Source organism: Oncorhynchus gorbuscha, linkage group LG11, assembly GCF_021184085.1.
Source record: "Oncorhynchus gorbuscha isolate QuinsamMale2020 ecotype Even-year linkage group LG11, OgorEven_v1.0, whole genome shotgun sequence".
NCBI classification, from domain to species: domain Eukaryota; kingdom Metazoa; phylum Chordata; class Actinopteri; order Salmoniformes; family Salmonidae; genus Oncorhynchus; species Oncorhynchus gorbuscha.
The window spans coordinates 38,272,716-38,293,380 of NC_060183.1; the positions used below are offsets into that span (position 1 = coordinate 38,272,716).

General features: G+C 45.1%; 1 protein-coding gene across 1 annotated transcript; it reads left to right on the forward strand.

The window, feature by feature from the left end:
- The first annotated feature begins 1,996 nt into the window (after positions 1 to 1,996).
- Positions 1,997 to 20,376, forward strand: LOC124047654 (ribosome-recycling factor, mitochondrial-like). The gene is made up of 5 exons (XM_046367968.1): positions 1,997 to 2,177; positions 2,550 to 2,705; positions 14,227 to 14,357; positions 17,949 to 18,040; positions 20,307 to 20,376. Exons 1-5 carry the CDS (start codon positions 1,997 to 1,999, stop codon positions 20,374 to 20,376), a joined length of 630 nt encoding a protein of 209 aa, XP_046223924.1.
- Positions 20,377 to 20,665: the final 289 nt, after the last annotated feature.

The window sequence follows — 20,665 nt, forward strand, 5'->3', positions numbered from 1 at the left end:
AATAAGTATTTACAATGACTGCCTACACCGGCCAATCCCGGATGATGCTGGGTCAATTGTGCACCGCCCTATGGGACTTCCAATCACGGCCGGTTGTAATACAGCCTGGATTCTTACCAGGGCGTCTGTAGTGATACCCCTAGCACGGAGATGCAGTGCCTTAGACTGCTGCGCCACTCGGGAGTCCTAACATACAGCAGCAATATACAGGCTGTAGATAGACATAAGTATCACCCTGCCTGCCTAGATCCCTCCTGCCTTCTTGTGATGTACACTCAGTGGCCAGTCTATTGGGCACACCCATCTAGTACTGGGTCAGGACCCTGTAGCCATGAAGGGATGCACCTGGTCAGCAACAATGTTCTGATATGCTGTGGCATTCAAACGTTGATCAATTCTATAAAGGGACCTATCGTGTGCCAGGAAAACATTCTCCACACCATTACACCACAGCCACCAGCCTGTACCGTTAACACCGGGCAGGATGGGGCCATGGACTCAACAGGAACCAGGATTTTGTCAGACCAGGCAATGTTTTTCCACTCCTCAAATGTTCAGTGTTGGTAATCGCGTGCCCCCTGGAGCCACTTCTTCTTGTTTGTAGCTGATCGGAGTGGTCACCTGCTGCAAAAGCCCATCAATGACAAGAACCGACGAGTTGTGCGTTCCGAGATGCCCTTCTGCACACTCCTGTTGTACTGTGCCGTTATTTGCCTGTTTGTGGCCCACCTGTTAGCTTGCACAATTCTTGCCATTCTTCTTCGACCTCGCTCATCAGCTTGCTGTTTTTGCCCACAGGACTGCCGCTGACTGAGTGTTTTTTGTTTGTCGCACCATTCTCGGTAAAACCTAGACACGTGTGGGTAAAAAGCCAAAGAGTCCAACCATTTCTGAGATACTGGAACCGGCTCGCCTAGAACCAACGGTCATACCATGCCTAGAACCAACGATCATACCATGCCTAGAACCAACGATCATACCATGCTCAAAGCCGCTTAGGTCACTGGTTTTGCCCATTCTAACGTTCAATTGAACAGCAATTGAATGCCTTGATGCCCGTCTGCCTGCTTTATATAGCAAGCCACGAGCGAACCATTTTCGTGTACTAATAAACTGTCCACTGAGTGTATATCAGTATCCCATCTCTCTATACACACAAAGCAAGGTGGTATTATGACTAGGAGCCAAGCCTGAAGATTCACACTTAGATGTAGGTTGCATCCCAAAATGGCACTTTATTCCCTATATAGTGTACTACCTTTGACCAGGGCTGAGCTTTGGTCAAAAGTAGTGCACTTTGTGGGGAATAGGGTGCCATTTAATTGGCACACAAACATACAGTTGAGGTGATTTACGAGGATGACGTTGACATTGTCTATCCTCCTGGTGTGATACTATATCGTGGTGCCTCATTTCTCTTGATGGTGTGTAAAGGTGTGTGAATTCATCACACACAATAGAGGATGTCATCCAGGGTATGATACATGGCTGGTTGTTCACCGGTTGATGATTGTTAGTTGTCAAAGATGATCTTATTTGAAACTATATTGCTCCATTATCTTTTCTACATACTTTACATCTGGGCTTAGTCATTTAAGTTTACACTGCAAACTTTTATCACCCACATAAAAAAAAAAAAAAATGGTGTATATCATTTTTTCAGTGGCGTCCATGATTTAGCAGCAGTGGTGTGCTGAACACTTGAGGCAGCAACATACAGTATGTAGGTAGACATAAGTATCGCCCCCTGCTGGCTATTATTAGAGCTTGCCATCCATGACACTGTAATATCACTACACTAATATGAAAGGAAAATTAGATACATAGATAGATGTTGGTATTTTATTTCAGTACTTTAGTATTTGTTATTTTGCGTGACTATATGCTTGTGAGTTATCATAAGATCAGACTGTAATAATATCTGCATAAGTCTCAAGGAATGTTTTTGTTACGCTTCTCTGTATCTCTGTCATTTGTGTGTCTGTGTGTGACAGCGATGGCATTGAGTCAGCTACTGTGGCTGGCTTTGTGCCGATGCCTGGTCCCTTTGTTGAGGTCTTCCTGTCAGCTGGCGGTCAGCTCCAGAGTCCCACTGCTGTTCCCAAATACATGTCATCGAGACATCGCCCCCACTGCCGCCACCTGCGTTCTCCTGTATGCCACCAAGATGAGTAAAGGTGAGCGGAGAGCCGATTGCCTCTCAACTGCTTTGTACCTATTTGATTTGGTCTATGTTGCCCTCAAAAAACCCTCAAAGGCTCAGGAAATATAGGGGTAGGAATCAAGACTCCATCCACCCGTCTCTATTCTGCTTGTGTACTGAAGTGGTGGTCGGAACGTTCAAGAGCTTTTTTTTTTTCTTTTTGAGAAGGTTGAAGAAAACCCCACTTCACTATGTTTTCTCATTTTGGTTTTATTTGTAATAACTCTGATTGACTAGACTAGACTACCAGCATGCAGGTCTCCTTCCTCTCCTCCATCCTCCTTCTGTTCTTCCCCCTTTGAAGTCTCTCTTGTAGTGAAGGCCGCCGCTTCTCTTTTTCCCTCAGCGAAGGCAGCGAAGGGCCAGGCGGCCAAAGTGAACATCAACTCCTCGCTGGCGGAGGATATCATCAGTCTGGAGGAAGTGAATGAGGAGATGGCCGCCGTCCTCACCGCCCTGAAAGAGGACTTCAGCCGCAACCTGAGCATCAAAACCTCTTCAGGTACATAGGGGCCATAGACTAAGGTAGGGGCTCTCACTCTTGGTCACTCCCTGATTCAATGGAAAGGAGTAGCTGTTGAGTAGCTGGCCACTGCACTCAGTTCTGGGTGCTGAGACTACAGAGAGGATACTTTTCAGTTCTATTTCATTGTATGTGGATATCAGCCACCGATTGTTCAAAAAGGGATGCAGAGCCCCGCAGGCCTGAGTTTGAGCTGTGTCCATCTTTGTAAGCATAACAAGTCCCCTGTTGGTTCTCATTTAATTATTGTTCAAAAGATGAGGAAAAGTGCATCTCCATGTGTTTACTTTCTCCCTGAGGGGTGAGAGTGAACCCTGCCCTTTACCTTGACCCCTGTTGACCTTGACATCCAGGTCACAGCCTTTCCCCTCCCCTGTCCCCCCTCTGCCCTTGGGGCAGTTCAACTCTGAGAGGGCTAAAGGGGAGGGCCTGAAGGGGAGGAAGCTCATCCCCACCCCCCTCATCCCTCCCTATCTTCCTTACCCTCTCCCTCCATTCCCCCCTCCTTACCCTCTCCCCTTCCTCTCACCTCTCCCTCCATCACCCTGTGCCCATCTGTCCAGATGCACAGTAATCCATGGAAGCTGCAGGATTTAGAGCTGACAGGGAATCTTGACTGGAGGTATGCTGGAATGGGGGAATCATGAGGTCATTTTGTTCATGTGTATGCTTGATAATGGTCTCATCTGGGTCTCGTTATGTGTTGTGTTTGTTGTAAAGGGGAGAGGAAAGTCACTTTAGCTGAAGGAAGGCCTGTTGTAGAGGGCTGATTCATGTGGTGAACCGTCGTCTGGGTAGGACTGAATCGGTCATGGAATTAAAAATGACCATAATTGACTAGCCAAATGACCGGTCTCCGTAATAACCGTTAGAATAATATAAACATACAGTACCAGTCAAAAGTTTGGACACACCTACTCATATATTTCAGTATATTTCCGTGTTTTTTTTGGGTTAGTGAAATTCGCAAACATTTCTAAAAAACAGTTTTTGCTTTGTCATTATGGCGTATTGTGTGTAGATTGATGAGGGAAAATGTTTTAATATAAATGTTAGAATATGGCTGTAACGTAACACAATGTGGAAGAGATGAAGGGGTCTGAATACTTTCAGAATGCACTGTATATATACAGTACCAGTCAAAAATTCCAGGCTTTTTCTTTATTTGTACTATTTTCTACATTGTATAATAGTAAAGACATCAAAACTATGAAATAACACATATGGAATCATGTAGTAACCAAATGATTGTTAAACAAATCAAAAATATATTTTAAAATTCTTCAAAGTTACCACCCTTTGCCTTGATTACAGCTCTGCACACTCTTGGTATTCTCTCAACCACCTTCATGAGGTCGTTTTTTAAAAACCTTTATTTAACTAGGCAAGTCAGTCATTGACGGCCTACCGGGGAAAAGTGGGTTAACTGCCTTGTTCAGGGAAAGTACGACAGATTTTTACATTGTCAGCTCAGGGATTCGATCCAGCAACCTTTCAGTTACTGGCCCACCTCTCTAACCACTAGGCTACCTGTGGCCTCGGCAGTTTCAGTTACTTGGGATGCATTTCACTTAACAGGTGTGCCTTCTTCAATGTGAAATAGTGGAATTTCTTTCCTTCTTAATGCGTTTGAGCCAATCAATTGTGTTGTGACAAGGTAGGGGTGGTATACAGAACATAGCCCTATTTGGTAAAATACCAAGTCCATATTATGGCAGGAACAGCTCAAATAAGCAAGGAGAAATGACTGTCCATCATTACTTTAAAACATGAAGATCAGTCAATGCAGAACATTTCAAGAACTTTGAAAGTTTCTCCAAGTGCCGTCGCAAAAACCATCAATCGCTATGATGTCACTGACTCTCATGAGGACCGCCACAGGAAAGGAAGACCCAGAGTTACCTCGGCTGCAGAGGGTAAGTTCATTAGAGTTACCATCCTCAGAAATTGCAGCTCAAATAAATGCTTCACAGAGTTCAAGTAACAGACACATCTCAACATCAACTGTTCAGAGGAGACTGCAAGAATCAGGCCTTCATGGTTGAATTTCTGCAAAGTAACCATTACGAAAGGACACCAATAAGAAGAAGAGACTTGATTAGGCCAAGAAACACGAGCAATGGACATTAGACCGGTGGAAATCTGTCCTTTGGTCTGATGAGTCCAAATTTGAGATTTTTGGTTCCAACCGCCGTGTCTTTGTGAGACGCAGAGTAAATCAAATAAAATAACATTTTATTAGTCACATGCACCAAATACAACAGCTTACCTTACAGTGAAATGCTTACTTACGAGCCCCTAACCAACAATGAAGTTTTAAAAAATACGGATAAGAATAAGAAATAAAAGTAAAGACTAATTAAAGAGCAGCAGTAAAATAACAATAGCGAGACTATATACAGGGGGGGTACCGGTAGGGAGTCAATGTGCGAGGGCACCGGTTAGTCGAGGTAGTATGTACATGTAGGTAGTTATTAAAGTGACTATGCATCGATGGTAACAACATAGAGTAGCAGTGATGTAAAAGAGGGGGAGAGGGGGGGGGGCAATGCAAATAGTCTGGGTAGCCATGTTCAGGAGTCTTATGGCTTGGGGGTAGAAGCTGTTTATAAGCCTCTTGGACCTAGACTTGGTGCTCCGGTATCGCTTGCCGTGCGGAAGCAGAGAGAACAGTCTATGACTAGGGTGGCTGGAGTCATTGACAATTTTTAGGGCCGTCCTCGGACACCGCCTGGTATAGAGGTCCTGGATGGCAGGAAGCTTGGCCCTACTAGGCCGTTCGCACTACCCTCTGTAGTGCCTTGCAGTCGGAGGCTGAGCAGTTGCCATACCAGGCAGTGATGCAACCAGCCAGGATGCTCTCGATGGTGAAGCTGTACAACCTTTTGAAGATCTGAGGACCCATGCCAAATATTTTCAGTCTTCTGATGGAGAATAGGTTTTGTCGTGCCCTCTTCACGGCTGTCTTGGTGTGCTTGGACCATGTTAGTTTGTTGGTGATGTGGACACCAAGGAACTTGAAGCTCTCAACGTGCTCCACTGCATCCTCGTTGATGAGAATGAGGGCGTGCTTGGTCCTCATTTTCAGTTAGTTAACAATCATCTCCTTTGTCTTGATCACATTGAGGGAGATGTTGTTGTCCTGGCACCACACCACCAGGTCTCTGACCTCCTCCCTAGAGGCTGTCTCGTCGCTGTCGGTGATCAGGCCTACCAATGTTGTGCAATCGGCAAACTTAATGATGGTGTTGGAGTCTTGCCTGGCCGTGCAGTCATGGGTGAACAGGGACTATAGGAGGGGACTGAACATGCACCCCTGATTGGCCCCTCTGTTGAGGATCAACGTGGTGGATGTGTTGTTACCTACCCTTACCACCGGGGGGCAACCTGCTAGGAAGTCCAGGATCCAGTTGCAGAGGGAGGTGTTTAGTCCCAGGGTCCTTAGCTTATTGATGAGCTTTAAGGGCACTATGGTTTTGTAGTCAATGAATAGCATTATCACATAGGTGTTCCTTTTGTCCAAGTGGGAAAGGGCAGTGTGGAGTGAAATCGAGATTGCTACGGGTCGGTAGACGTTTAGGCAGGTTACCTTAGTGTTCTTGGGCACAAGCACTATGGTAGTCTGCTTAAAACATGTTGGTATTACAGACTCGGACAGGGAGAGTTTGAAAATGTCAGTGAAGACACTTGCTAGCTGGTCAGCGCATGCTCGCAGTACACGTCCTGGTAATCCATCTGGCCCGGCGGCCTTGTGAATGTTGACGTGTTTAAAGGTCTTACTCACATCGGCTGCGGAGAGCGTGATCCCACAGTCTTCCAGGAACAGCTGGTGCTCTCATGCATGCTTCAGTGTTATTTGCCTCGAAGCGAGCATAGAAGTAGTTTAGCTCATATGATAGGCTTGTGTCACTGGGCAGCTCTTGGCTGTGCTTCCCTTTGTAGTATGTAATGGTTTGCAAACCCTACCACATCTGACAAGCATCAGAGTCGGTGTAGTACAATTCGATCTTAGTCCTTTATTGATGCTTTGCCTGTTTGGTTGTTCGTCGGAGGGCATAGCGGGATTTCTTATAAGCTTCCGGGTTAGAGTCCCCGCTCCTTGAAAGCAGAAGCTCTAGCCTTTAGCTCAATGCAGATGTTGCCTATAATCCACGGCTTCTGGTTGGGGTATGTACATACGGTCGCTGTAGGGACGACGGTATCAATGCACTTATTGATGAAGCCAATGACTGATGTGGTCTACTCATCAATGCCATCGGAGGTGTTTCTCAAGTTGAGTTGAGATGTTTCTACAACTGATTGGAGGAAAGGCACACACTTGTTTATATAAGGTCCCACAGTTGACAGTGCATGTCAGTGCAAAAAAACAAGCCATGAGGTCGAAGGATTTGTCTGTACAGCTCCGAGACAGGATTGTGTCGAGGCACAGATCTGGCGAAGGGTACCAAAACATTTATGCAACATTGAAGGTAATCAGACCAGAGAATCATCATGGTATGAGAGTCTTTAAGTGCCCTTTGGCAAACTCCAAGCGGGCTGTCATGTGGAGAGGAGTGGCTTCCGTCTGGCCACTCTACCATAAAGGCCTGATTAGTGGAGTGCTGCAGAGATGGTTGTCCTTCTGAAAGGGTCTCCCATCTCCAGAGGAACTCTGGAGCTCTGTCAGAGTGACCATCGGGTTCTTGGTCATCTTTCTGACCTAGGCCCTTCTCCCCCGGTTGCTTTGTTTGGCTGGGCGGCCAGCTCTTGGAAGAGTCTTGGTGTTTCCAAACTTCTTCCATTTAAGAATGATGGAGGCCACTGTGTTCTTGGGGACCTTCAATGTTGCATAAATGTTTCCTGTAGTTCTTGACCAGTTTTGCACACACTGCAGCAGGGATTTTACCCCAGTCCTCCATACAGACCTTCTCCAGATCCTTCAGGTTTCGGGGCTGTCGCTGGGCAATACGGACTTTCAGCTCCCTCCAAAGATTTTCTATTGGGTTCAGGTGGCTAGGCCACTCCAGGACCTTGAGATGCTTCTTACGGAGCCACTCCTTAGTTGCCCTGGCTGTGTGTCTCGGGTCATCGTCATGCTGGAAGACCCAGCCACGACCCATCTTCAATGCTCTTACTGAGGGAAGGAGGTTGTTGGCCAAGATTATAGCCACATCCATCCTCCCCTCAATACGGTGCAGTTGTCCTGTCCCCTTTGCAGAAAAGCATCCCAGAAGAATGACGTTTCCACCTCCATGCTTCACGGTTGGGATGGTGTTCTTGGGGTTGTACTCATCCTTCTTCTTCCCCCCAAACACAGCGAGTGGAGTTTAGACAAAAAAGCTCTATTTTTGTCTCATCAGACCACATGACCTTCTCCCATTCCTCCTCTGGATCATCCAGATGGTCATTGGCAAACTTCAGATGGGCCTGGACATGCGCTGGCTAGAGCAGGGGGACCTTGCGTGCGCTGCAGGATTTTAATCCATGCCGGCGTAGTGTGTTACTAATGATTTCCTTTGAGACTGTGGTCCCAGCTCTCTTCAGGTCATTGACCAGGTCCTGCCATGTAGTTCTGGGCTGATCCCTCACCTTCCTCATGATCATTGATGCCCCACGAGGTGAGATCTTGCATGGAGCCCCAGACCGAGGGTGATTGACCGTCATCTTGAACTTCTTCCATTTTCTAATAATAATAATAATATATATGCCATTTAGCAGACGCTTTTATCCAAAGCGACTTACAGTCATGTGTGCATACATTCTACGTATGGGTGGTCCCGGGGATCGAACCCACTACCCTGGCGTTACAAGCGCCATGCTCTACCAACTGAGAAGGCAACAGTTGTTGCCTTCTCACCAAGCTGCTTGCCTATTGTCCGGTAGCCCATCCCAGCCTTGTGCAGGTCTACAGTTTAACCCTGATGTCCACATCTCTCTTGTCTTGGCCACTGTGGAGAGGTTGGAGTCTGTTTGATTGAGTGTGTGGACAGGTGTCTTTTATACAGGTAACGAGTTCAAACAGGTGCAGTTAATACAGGTAATGAGTGGAGAACATGAGGGCCTCTTAAAGAAAAACTAACAGGTCTGTGAGAGCCGGAATTCTTACTGGTTGGTAGGTGATCAAACATGCAATAAAATACAAATTAATTACTTAAAAATCATACAATGTGATTTTCTGGATTTTTGTTTTAGATTCCGTCTCTCTCAGTTGAAGTGTACCTATGATAAAAAATTACAGACATCTACAAGCTTTGTAAGTAGGAAAACATGCAAAATCGGCAATGTATCAAATAGTTGTTCTCCCCACTGTATATATATATATATATATATATATATATATATATATATAAAACATTTTGCACACATTTTCTCTTTTCATCCGGTCCTAAATGCATGTTCTGCCATAGAAATATAATGAATACAATGGGCATCCCCATTCAAGTCAATGATGGCATAATGGTTGGACTGGCAGCCATTACGAGTGTACCCATAGTCCCAGTTCGGTATTAAATAGAATGTTGCGGTCCCGCCCGCCTGTGGGGAAAACAACCCATGGTTACCCCGTTGGCTCACAGCGAAAACTTGATCATTTTCAGACACAATTTTCTTGTTGTCTGCTTGTTTTAGTCAACTTCCAAACTACGCTCCAGAAAAGTACACGTGTAAAGATGAGTTTTCTACTTTTCTTTGTCCAGGCGAAACAGTGTGTGAATAGTTGGTAGCTCACTTCTAAATTCTCAAACTACCGTAAACTTAAATGAATGGCAGTCTCAAATAGCCGCCTGTCTCTTTTAATAGCCAGGCATCGGCACACATTGCCAGATCTAAATTAATTGTTTTACAAGTGAACTTCATCGAGTACCAACGAACTTGTGCAAGAAATGATGGATTTGTATTGTAATGTTTATACTGGTCACAATAAACAGTCTGGTAGTCTTTACAACATTTTATTGAGCAAAAGCTGTGCGCATTAAGGTAAATAGACACCTGGCTCAAATAGAAGCCTGTCTCTAAAAAACAACGGTTGTGTTCCGCGATTGAAACAAAATAAGCGCCCGGGGCAATTCATTTGAGTTTTACGGTAAATGCATAGCTACTGCAATTCCAACCAAAAAAAACGTCTTAGTTTTGTTTTACGCTAGCTAACAGCTATATGTTTGTTTTTGACTTCAATTGTAATTCTATTTTGAAGGCTCCACGTGGTGTCATGTCAAATATGAATGTTATTTCCAACAACCAATGAGCAAATCCGCCGTAAATCCAGCTGCATATTGAACGTTGAGATTTCTGAAAGGTCAGTCTCTTTGACAACGACAAGGAGTGGAATGTTAGCAAAAGAGACTGGTACTCAGACTAGTTCCATTCTATTCATCGTTTGATTTTACACTTTGCTTATTTCAGCAAGGGGCAACAAAGTTTAATCACATTGTTAATAGTCCCTGTTATTGCAGAAACGGACTCAACCTCACAAATGCCCGAACGTCCCGTCTGTTAGTTCTTAAAAAATACAACCACACACGGGAGGTATTATAGCCTGTCACTGTCAGTTCCTCTGCTAGAAGAAGACTAACCTCTCTTTTCCATGGGAATGCTGGGCTAACGTCAGGATATCCAGTCCTCGCTGGACAGCTCTGTGTATACTGGCTCAGATGAATACACTTTGAAAGGAAAGCCATTTATATAACAGATCAGGACCCCAGTCACCCAGAAATGGGTTTGCACAGGCTTCCATAGTTCAAAATGATTAGTTAATGTCATGTCATCCTCATGTTCCCAAGACGCCCTCCAGTCTAGGGCACCCACCCGCTAAGCATCCCCAGTATAAAGTCACACAAGAACCAACTCAGTCTGCTTTCTGATAGGACTTTATCACGAGTAAGCCAGGGTCGTGTTCAGTACTAGGGAGAAAATGTTTTGAAACAGGGTTAGCTACTACCTGAATGTTTTCCTATGATAATACATGTTTGTATTCTGTCGCAAAATGTTTTTCTACGGTGTGCCCCACTGAACACGACCCAGTATTTATGCTGCAGTAGTTTATGTGTTGGGGGGCTAGGGTCAGTTTGTTATATCTGGAGTACTTCTCCTGTCTTATCCGGTGTCCTGTGTGAATTTAAGCAAGGTTTTGGCCTTTCTCGGGAGTTTTTCCTAGCCACCGTGCTTCTACACCTGCATTGCTTGCTGTTTGGGGTTTTAGGCTGGGTTTCTGTACAGCACTTTGAGATATCAGCTGATGTACGAAGGGCTATATAAATACATTTGATTTGATATGTACGTTTTAGTTTTTTGAGAAGCCTATATTGTTGACTACTTGTCTACCTTTCGCCATTGTGGGTCAGCTGCCTGTGCCCTGACCAGGAAGAGCCCATTTGGCTAATGGCTTCCCGGTCGATCCACATCCCTCCTCATGCCGTTTAGGAAATTCCTGTGTGCCCTCTGGAAGTGTAAGCAGATGTGCAGAGCAGGCAGCCAGGCACACGTCCATAGAGGCCCAGGTAGTCTCTCTCGTCCACCTGCCGGCTCTAGCAATTAGCCTGGGGAAGAGGCAAGGGCCCAGGTAGCACAGGCTGGCTCTTAGTTAGGCTGACACGGAGTATAAAATCAAGTTTATTTAAAGTACTGTATATTATCACACATTCCTATTACTTTCAGGTAATACATACAGGCACTGCGTACTTGCCTTGGGTTGAAGTAAGGGCCCAGAGTCACAGACATGGCTTACAGGAAGTCTTTCCTACCAGACAACATCTCAGACCCGAATAGCTCTGTCGTGGCATGCACTCACTGTTCCCAATAGCTGGGTCCCTCTCCTTGCCCCAACCCGGGCTCGAACCAGGGACCATCTGATCATGTTTGAGAGTACTTCTCCTGCCTCCCACGAATCATTGTTACCTATCGCGCCACAAAAGCCACGGCTCTTTTGGAGCAAAGGAAACAACTACTTGAAGGTCTCGGTGTGAGTGACATAACGATTGAAGTGCTACGAGCGCGCGCCTCTAACTAGCTAGCGATTTCACACCGGTTGCACTCAGTTACAGTTAAGGTTTGGTCGTTGGTGTTGAATGCATCCAAATCTGTTAAGGACCTGTCTTTGCACCCGGAAATTAGAATGAAGCAAGCAATAGTTTGTGTAAATGTACCGTTTTACTTTCTAAAGCACAAGTATAGGTACCCAGAATGGCGGTAGTCCCTCTCCTAAACAAAACAAGTGGTAGAATAATCTTGAACCCACCCACCATTGAGTTGGTGATGTAAGGCAGACGACAGAGAGGGAGGAAACAGCGGCGTCTGAGGTAAACCAGACGAGGAAGGTTGACTCATGTCGGAGAGTAGCTCTGGTTCTGCAGTCTGCAGTGTTAGGGGGTGAGAGAGAGAGGAGATGGTAGGGGGGGGGGGTCTCAGAAAACCTCCTGCACCCCATCCAAACCAAACCAAATCAAAGTTTATTGGTCACACTTTTTCAGTTCTGCCCACAAATCTTTGATGGGATTGAGGTCAGGGCTTTGTGAAGGCCACTCCAACACCTTGACTTTGTTGCCCTTAAGCCATTTTGCCACTAAGCCATTTTGCCACAACTTTGGAAGTATGCTTGGGGTCATTGTCCATTTGGAAAACCCATTTGTGACCAAGCTTTAACTTCCCGACTGATGTCTTGAGATGTTGTTTCAATATATCCACATAATTGTTCTTCCTCATGCCATTTTGTGAAGTGCACCAGTCCTTTCAGGTTATATCGATATAGGACTCGTTTTACTGTGGATATACATAATTTTGTTCCTGTTTCCTCCAGCACCTTCACAATGTCCTTTGCTGCTGTTCTGGGTTTGATTTGCGCTTTTCGCACCAAAGTACGTTCATCTCTAGGAGCCCTAATGCGTCTCCTTCCTGAGGGGTATGACGGGTGCGTGGTCCCATGGTGTTTATACTTGCATACTATTGTTTGTACAGATGAACGTGGTACCTTCAGGCGTTTGGAAATTGTTCCCAGGGATGAACCAGACTTGTGGAGGTTTACCATTTGTTTTTTTGAGGTCTTGGCTGATTTCTTTTGATTTTCCCATGATGTCAAGCAAAGAGGCACTGAGTTGGAAGGAAAGCCTTGAAATACAACCACAGGTACACCTCCAATTGACTCAAATTATGTCAATTAGCCTATCAGAAGCTTTTAAAGACATGACATGACATTTTCTGGAATTTCCCAAACTGTTTAAAGACAGTCAACTTAGTGTATGTGAACCTCTGACCCACTGGAATTGTGATACAGTGAATTATAAGTGAAATAATCTGTCTGTAAACAATTGTTGGAAAAATTACTTTTGTCATGCACAAAGTAGATGTCCTAACCGAATTGCCAAAACTATAGTTTGTTAACAAGAAATTTGTGGAGTGGTTGAAAAACAAGTTTTAATGACTCCAACCTATGTATGACTTCAACTGTACATATAATGTATATAAATATATATACATATAACGTACGGACAGTATATGAATACAAAATAGGAGTACTGCAGTAGTCATATAGGATGAGCCATGTCTAGAATAGAGTATATACAGTGAGTGTACAAAATATTAGGATTACTTTCCTAATATTAAGTTCCACCCCCTTTTGCCCTCAGAACTGCCTCAATTTGTCAGGGCATGGACTCTTCAAGGCGGCAAAAGCATTCCACAGGGACGCTGGCCCATGTTGACTCCAATGCTTCCCACAGTTGTGTCAAGTTTGCTGAATGTCCTTTGGGTGGTGGACAATTCTTGGTACACACGGGGAACTGTTGAGTGTTAAAAACCCAGCAGCGTTGCTGTTCTTGTCACACTCACACCGGTGCGCCTGGCTCCTACTGCCATGCCCTGTTTAAAGGCACTTAAATATTTTGTCTTGCCCATTCACCCTCTGAATGGCACACAAACACAATCCATGTCTCAAGGCTTACAAGTCCTTCTTTAATCTGTCTCCTCCCCTTCATCTACACTCATTGAAGTGGATTTAACAAGTGACATCAATAAGGGATCACAGCCTTCACCTGGATTCACCTGATCAGTCTATGTCATGGAAAGAGCAGGTGTTCCTAATGTTTTGTGCACTCAGTGTACTTATAAAGTGGGTGAAACGGTATATAAACATTATTAAAGTGACCAGTGTTCAATGACTATGTACATGAGGTAGCAGTGTCTAAGGTTCAGGGTAGAGTACCGGGTGGTAGCTGGCTAGCAACAGTGACTAAAGTTGAGGGCAGGGTATTGGGTGAAGATAGAAGCTGTTTCTCAGTTCCTCACGCCAACCATAAGCCTCAGCTTACACTCTGCCAATTGAATTGTGGGGAGGTTGGTTTGGATCGTGTACTCAATGCTGTTTTTGGTGATGAGGGTTTAGGCGGGCCTGGATAATGGTTAAGTTGTTTTGGTCATATGCTTGGGCATGTCTTACATGCTGGTGACATCCAATTTCCCCTCTGGGAAATCAATTACGTTTATCATTGAAGTATATTTGACTCGTGTTTTATTCCGGTCCTTTGTTTTTCAGGAGTTCTGGATCATATCGTGGTGCACACGACAGATGGCAAATTCCCCCTGAAACAGTTGGGTCAGATGTCCATGAAACCCCCTCAGCTCATCGTGGTCAACATGACCGGCTTCCCACACACTGCTGGCTGGGTGGGTTAGGGTTCTCCTCTGTATTAACCACACTGGGCTGACGGCAACGCACTGTGAAATGAACGCGTCTCTCTCTCTCTCTCGCTGTCTCTCTCGTTCCCTCTCTGTCTCTCTTTCTCCATCTGAAACCTGAGTCGGGCGCTCTCTCTCCAGCCTCGTGTTCAGCCGTAGTGATCGATGGTTCTGGGAAGCCCTTTGATCTCGAGCGATTGAAACAAAGGCCAATATTTTGTGGTCAGCTGTCATCAGCAGGAAGTGACCGTGCTGTACCCTCTGTGAAGGAGGAGGACTAACTGCTCCAAGTGATGCTCTCTCGCACGCACACACACACACACACACACACACACACACACACACACACACACACACACACACACACACACACACACACACACACACACACACACACACACACACACACACACACACACACACACACACACACACACACACACACACACACACACACACACACACACACACACACACACACACACACACCTCTCTATTTCCCTGTCTTCATTCTTCTCTTTTCCTTTCCCTGTGTTGTTTCTTTCTCTCTCTCTCTCCCCCTTCTCTTTTCTCCCTCCTTCATCCTATGTTGTTATGAATGAGGTTTGTCCCTGTCTGATGCTGGGATCCGTTTTAATGGGAGATAGTTTTTTGTTTGTTGGCTTTGGCTCATTTAGTAGTGAAGCACAGTTCTGCTTCACCTTGAGGAGCTCAGCCTGGAACTCAGCAGCACTCAGCCACAATAGGTGTACAACAGTGGAGGCTGCTGAGGGGAGAACGGCTCATAATAATGGCTGGAATGGAAGCCAATATTATGAGCCGTCCTCCCCTCAGCAGCCTCCACTCTTGTACAATGTTCCGGAGGGATCACATCTTTCAGATATGCCTCATGATATGTGTGCTTCATTTGGAAACACACACATATTGCGCGTATATGACACGCATGTTACCATATATCATTGAATCAGTTCAATAGAGGTAAGTCACCTGTAAGAGGAGAGGCGCAGAGACATTATGTTGCACACATATCGCCATATCTGAGCGAGAAAGTTCAGACAGAAACCACAAACGATATATATTCAAATGGGCCGGGGGGAAAAACCCACTGGTACCATCACACATGTACAAGCGTTACTGCTGCAACATGACAATTCCTTCAGACCAAATGTTAAAAGGGTGCAAATGTGTGATGTGAGAGCAGGGGTATCAATTTCTTATTTTCTTTTTTTTCTCCCATCCAGTTTCTGGTCTAAACCACTGGGGAAAGAATTGGCAGCCAGATTAAAGGATTTATTTGTGTGTATTATTTCACAAGGCCTATTGCCTTGCATGTTAAATTCATTTTCTTTTCTTTTTTTAAACAGCCTCTCCTAATCTGTGGTTCCTGCCTTTGACTCCAGAATGATAGATCCAGCCCATACCTATGTTTGATTGCTCTCAGCATTGAATTCATCATTATTTCCCCACAGCTCCAGCAGTTACGGAAATCTGTGGGGAATGCTGTGCTCTGTTCTGGGTAGCTCCGTAAACACCAGGTTAGGTTCTGGTTAATATGTTAAAAAATAGGTGGGATAACGCTGAGGTTTCTAATTAAAACACAGCCACAGCCGAAAGGAACGAACAGAGCTAAAACACCTTGTTAATGATGTGGAGGATAACACACACACACACACACACACACACACACACACACACACACACACACACACACACACACACACACACACACACACACACACACACACACACACACACACACACACACACACACACACACACACACACCCTTTTTTAACACTGTACTGCAGTACTGGACCTTGTAGTAATGAATGGCTGGAAAACAATGGCCTCTCGTTAGGAACGTGGGTAATGGATGTGAATAATTATAATCCTATTTGCTTTGGGTGCTGTACAGTCACCTCTGTGTTGGCTTAGCAGGGCTGTTAGACTGTTAGGTAATGGGAGGTTAGGGGGCTGCCGGTGTGCGGGTGTGAGGGGATGGAAGGGGATTTCTATCTGGTGCTGGGATCTATCTGGTAATGTTGTGATGGGCAATGGTATAAAGTACGAAGTAAAAAATACTTTAAAGTACTACTTAAGTCGTTTTTGGGGGTATCTGTACTTTACTTGACTATTTATATTTTTGACAACTTTTACTTTTCCTTCACTGCATTCCTAAAGAAAATAATATACATTTTACTCCATACAATTTACCTGACACCCAAAAGTGCTTGTTACATTTTGAATGCTTAGCAGGACAGGAGAATTGTCCAATTCACACACTTATAAAGAGAACTTCCCGAGTCATCCCTACTGCCTCTGATCTGGCGGACTCACTAAACACAAATGCTTCGTTTGTAAAACTACGTCTGTTTTGAAGAGTGCCCTCTGGTATGATCAATAAAAGGAATTTGAAATTAATTATACTTTTACTTTGATACTTAAGTATATTTTAGCAATGACATTTACTTTTGATACTTCAGCATATTTAAAACAATATACCCTTATACTTTTACTCAAGTAGTATTTTACTGGGTGACTTTCACTTTTACTACTCAAGTAGTATTTTACTGGGTGACTTTCACTTTTACTTGAGTCACTTAAGTATGACAATTGCGTACCTGACGGTTGAACAATAGTGTGTTCAGTCTTAGCATGTTGTCCCCACACGGCCTGTTTTTAATATGTGTCTGAACAGGCTCCATATCATAGAATTAAATAGAACACATACTGGAGTCTCCACAGGCCTCAGTCTGTCCCGTCTCTGCCTCTCTCTCTCAGGCACCTCTCCCACAACTAGCAGACACAGACAAATCACATATCCAGATTACAGCATTTTCTTTAATTGCCTTTTGGAGTCCAACCACCATTAGAGTTCTAATATGTTACACAGACATATCCTCTAGTCTAATGCATTGTGGGTATATGGCCAAGCCAGGACTCCCGCAGTTATTCACAAACACGCACACACACACACGCACATACACACACCTCCGCCCTGCCCGTAGAGGTTACCAGAGGTCATCGCCCTGCACTGCAACCCCTCAGCCCGTTCCCAGAGGACTGTGTTCTGACAGCGCCCCGCGGCACTTCCACACCGTATGTGCTTCTCCTGCCACGGCCAGGGCTGAACCCCCCCCACACACACACACACACATACACGCACACTCCGGAGCTGCTCTGTGGGGAGATGCTACACAGTTCACCCAGCTCGCCATGTATCAAAGCCAACCTGACCAGGGACAGCCACGGTCTGCTTCCTGGTGCTCCTATGGGCAGGAGAGAGGCCAAGGCAGTCGAAGGGTGGGGGCCTGGGGTGGATTGGTAGGGGCGGGGTGGGTGTCTTGAGGGTGGGTGCATTATATTGAATTAGATTAGATTTATTGTTGCCCAAGAAATACATATTTTTTTTCACAGGCTCGTACATTGGATAGGGGCTGGGACTGGTGAATGGATAGGGGCTGGGACCTGGCTGGGTGGTTGGGTGTCTGTCTGCAGGTAGTGTAGCTCCAGCCCCAGTCCAAGCCCCAGCTGGAAGTTATTAGGTCTAGGTCTAATGTGTGTTTGATGTGTCCTCAGGCCATGGCTGCTGCCACCCGCGCCCTGCGTGAGAGCAGCATGAAACTCAACCCTGAGGTGGACAGAACCATCATCCGGGTGCTTATTCCCAAGTAAGTCAGCCAGTCCTGAGAGCTCTCTCTCTCTCTCTCTCGCTCTCCCGCTCTCTCTCTCTCTCTCCCGCTCGCTCTCTCTCTCTCTCTCTCTCTCTCTCTCTCTCTCTCTCTCTCTCTCTCTCTCTCTCTCTCTCTCTCTCTCTCTCTCGCTCTCGCTCTCGCTCTCGCTCTCCCGCTCTCTCGCTCTCTCTCTCTCTATTCAATTCCAATTTAAGAAGCTTTATTGACATGGGAAACATATGTTTACATTTTCAAAGCAAGTGAAATAGATAATAAACATAAGTGAAATAAACAGTCAAAAATATTTTTACAGTAAACATTACACTCACAAAATAATTTAATATGTCATATTGTGTGCAAATAGTTCAAGTACAAAAGGGAAAATAAATAAACATAAATATGGGTTGTATTTAGAGTCGTGTTTGGCCTTCACTGGTTGCCTTTTTCTTGTGGCAACAGGTCACAAATATTGCTGCTGTGATGGCACACTGTGGTATTTCACCCAATAGATGTGGGAGTTTATCAAAATTGGGTTTGTTTTCAAATTCTTTGTGAGTCTGTGTAAACTGATGGAAATATTTGTCTCTAATATGGTCATACATTTGGCAGGAGGTTAGGAAGTGCAGCTCAGTTTCCAACTCATTTTGTGGGCAGTGTGCACATAGCCTTTCTTTTGAGAGTCAGGTCCTCCTAAGGCTATGCTCACTGAGTCTGTACATAGTAACCTTTTCTTTAACTAGGCAAGCCAGTTAAGAACAGATTCTTATTTTTAATAACAGCCTAGGAACAGTGTGTTAACTGCCTTGTTCAGGGGCAGAACAAAATATTTTTACCTTGTCAGCTCGGGGATTGGATCTAGCAACCTTTCGGTAACTGACCCAACGCTCTAACCACTAGGCAAGGCCTTCCTTAAGTTTGGGTCAGTCACAGTGTTCAGCTATTCTGCCACTGTGCACTCTCTGTTTAGGGCCGAATAGCATTCTAGTTTGCTCTGTTATTTTGTAAATTCTTTCCAATGTGTCAAGTAATTATCTTTTCTTTCTCATGATTTGGTTGGGTCTAATTGTGTTGCTGTCCTCTCACTCTCGCTCTGTCACTCTCCTCTCACTCTCTTTATCCCTCTCTATTCTCTTACTCCTCTCTCTCTCTCTCTCTCTCTCTCTCTCTCTCTCTCTCACTCTCTCTTCACCCTCTCCCTTCTCTCTCACTCCCTTTATCTCTCTCTATTCTCTTACTCCCCTCTCTCTTCACCCTCTCCCTTCTCTCTCACTCCCTTTATCTCTCTCTATTCTCTTACTCCCACTCTCTCTCTCTCTCTCTCTCTCTCTCTCTCTCTCTCTCTCTCTCTCTCTCTCCCACTCTCTCTCTCCCCTCTCTCCCTTCTCTCTCACTCTCATTACTTACCATCTTTCCTCACTTTCCTCATTCTTACACCCCCCCCCCGTTTTATTAATTCTCCTGTCAGTCCCTTACCTGACCTACGGTCTCCTTTTAAAATGTGTTTCTGACATATTCGTTTAACTCATTCGCACCGACTGTAGCAGTTAGACAACACCAACTTTGGTCAAAAGTCCTCTGTCCAGCTCAGCTCCCTGCCAAATCCAATAACATGCCTGTGTCCCAAATGTCACCCTATTCCTTACGGGCCATGGTCAAAAGCAGTGCACTATATAGCGAATAGGGTGCCATTTTGGGACGTAGCCACCTTTGACGTGCTGCCGTCACTCGCTAAACCACAAAATATGTGTGATTATTAAGTAAGCGGAGCCCCGGCAACAGCAGGTGCTTGTCTGGCAGTGCTGGATAGTGGGACGGACGGACGCCTTCTTCCTCTTCAATCAGTGTCGGCACGCAACCCACATTTGCATTTCCAAAGAGAGCGAGCGGCTTGATTTGGCCCAGACTCAGTAATTACGCATTATTGTTTGCAGTAAATAGACTCCACTTTTGGATTGTTTGCAAATAGTCCCAGGCAAAAATGCCAATTAAGGAAAATAAACTGTTATCACCCGGCAGCAAAGCAAACCAAAAACAAAGTTGTTGACTGCACTGCGACCTTGAAAACTATTTTTCAAGTGGCACAGAAAGCCAGGTATTTGTTTATTGGAATTAAATGGCATTTAATGGAGATAGAGGGGGAAAATAAGCATAACTCATTGCAGGCATTTTAAACAGTGTGTGTGTGTTGCCCCTGCGTACTTGAGCACCCTTGTGTGTGTGTGTATGTGCGTACATAGGCACGTTTGTCCATCCGTCCCTACAGGGTGACGCGTGAGTACATGAGAGCCGGGCAGTTCACTATCAAGTCCAAGGAGTCTCTGAGGAGGGTGTGACCGTGTCAGAGGACACCATCCAATTGGTGGAGAAACAAGTACTGAGACAGGGATACGTGTCCAGTCAGAGGGCAGAAATACAATCAGCAGCTACAAATGTTCAGATGACTCTTTTCTATAATTTCACAGTACTTGTATAATAATACCAATAGTCGTAGTTGTCTAGTAAGTGTTCTCTCTCCTCTTCTCCACTCTCTCAGGTAGGGCAAAATGGCAAACGGCTTTTGCAGCGGATATAGACATGCAGCTGGCCGCCAAAACCAAAGGTGACATTACTAAAATTACCACA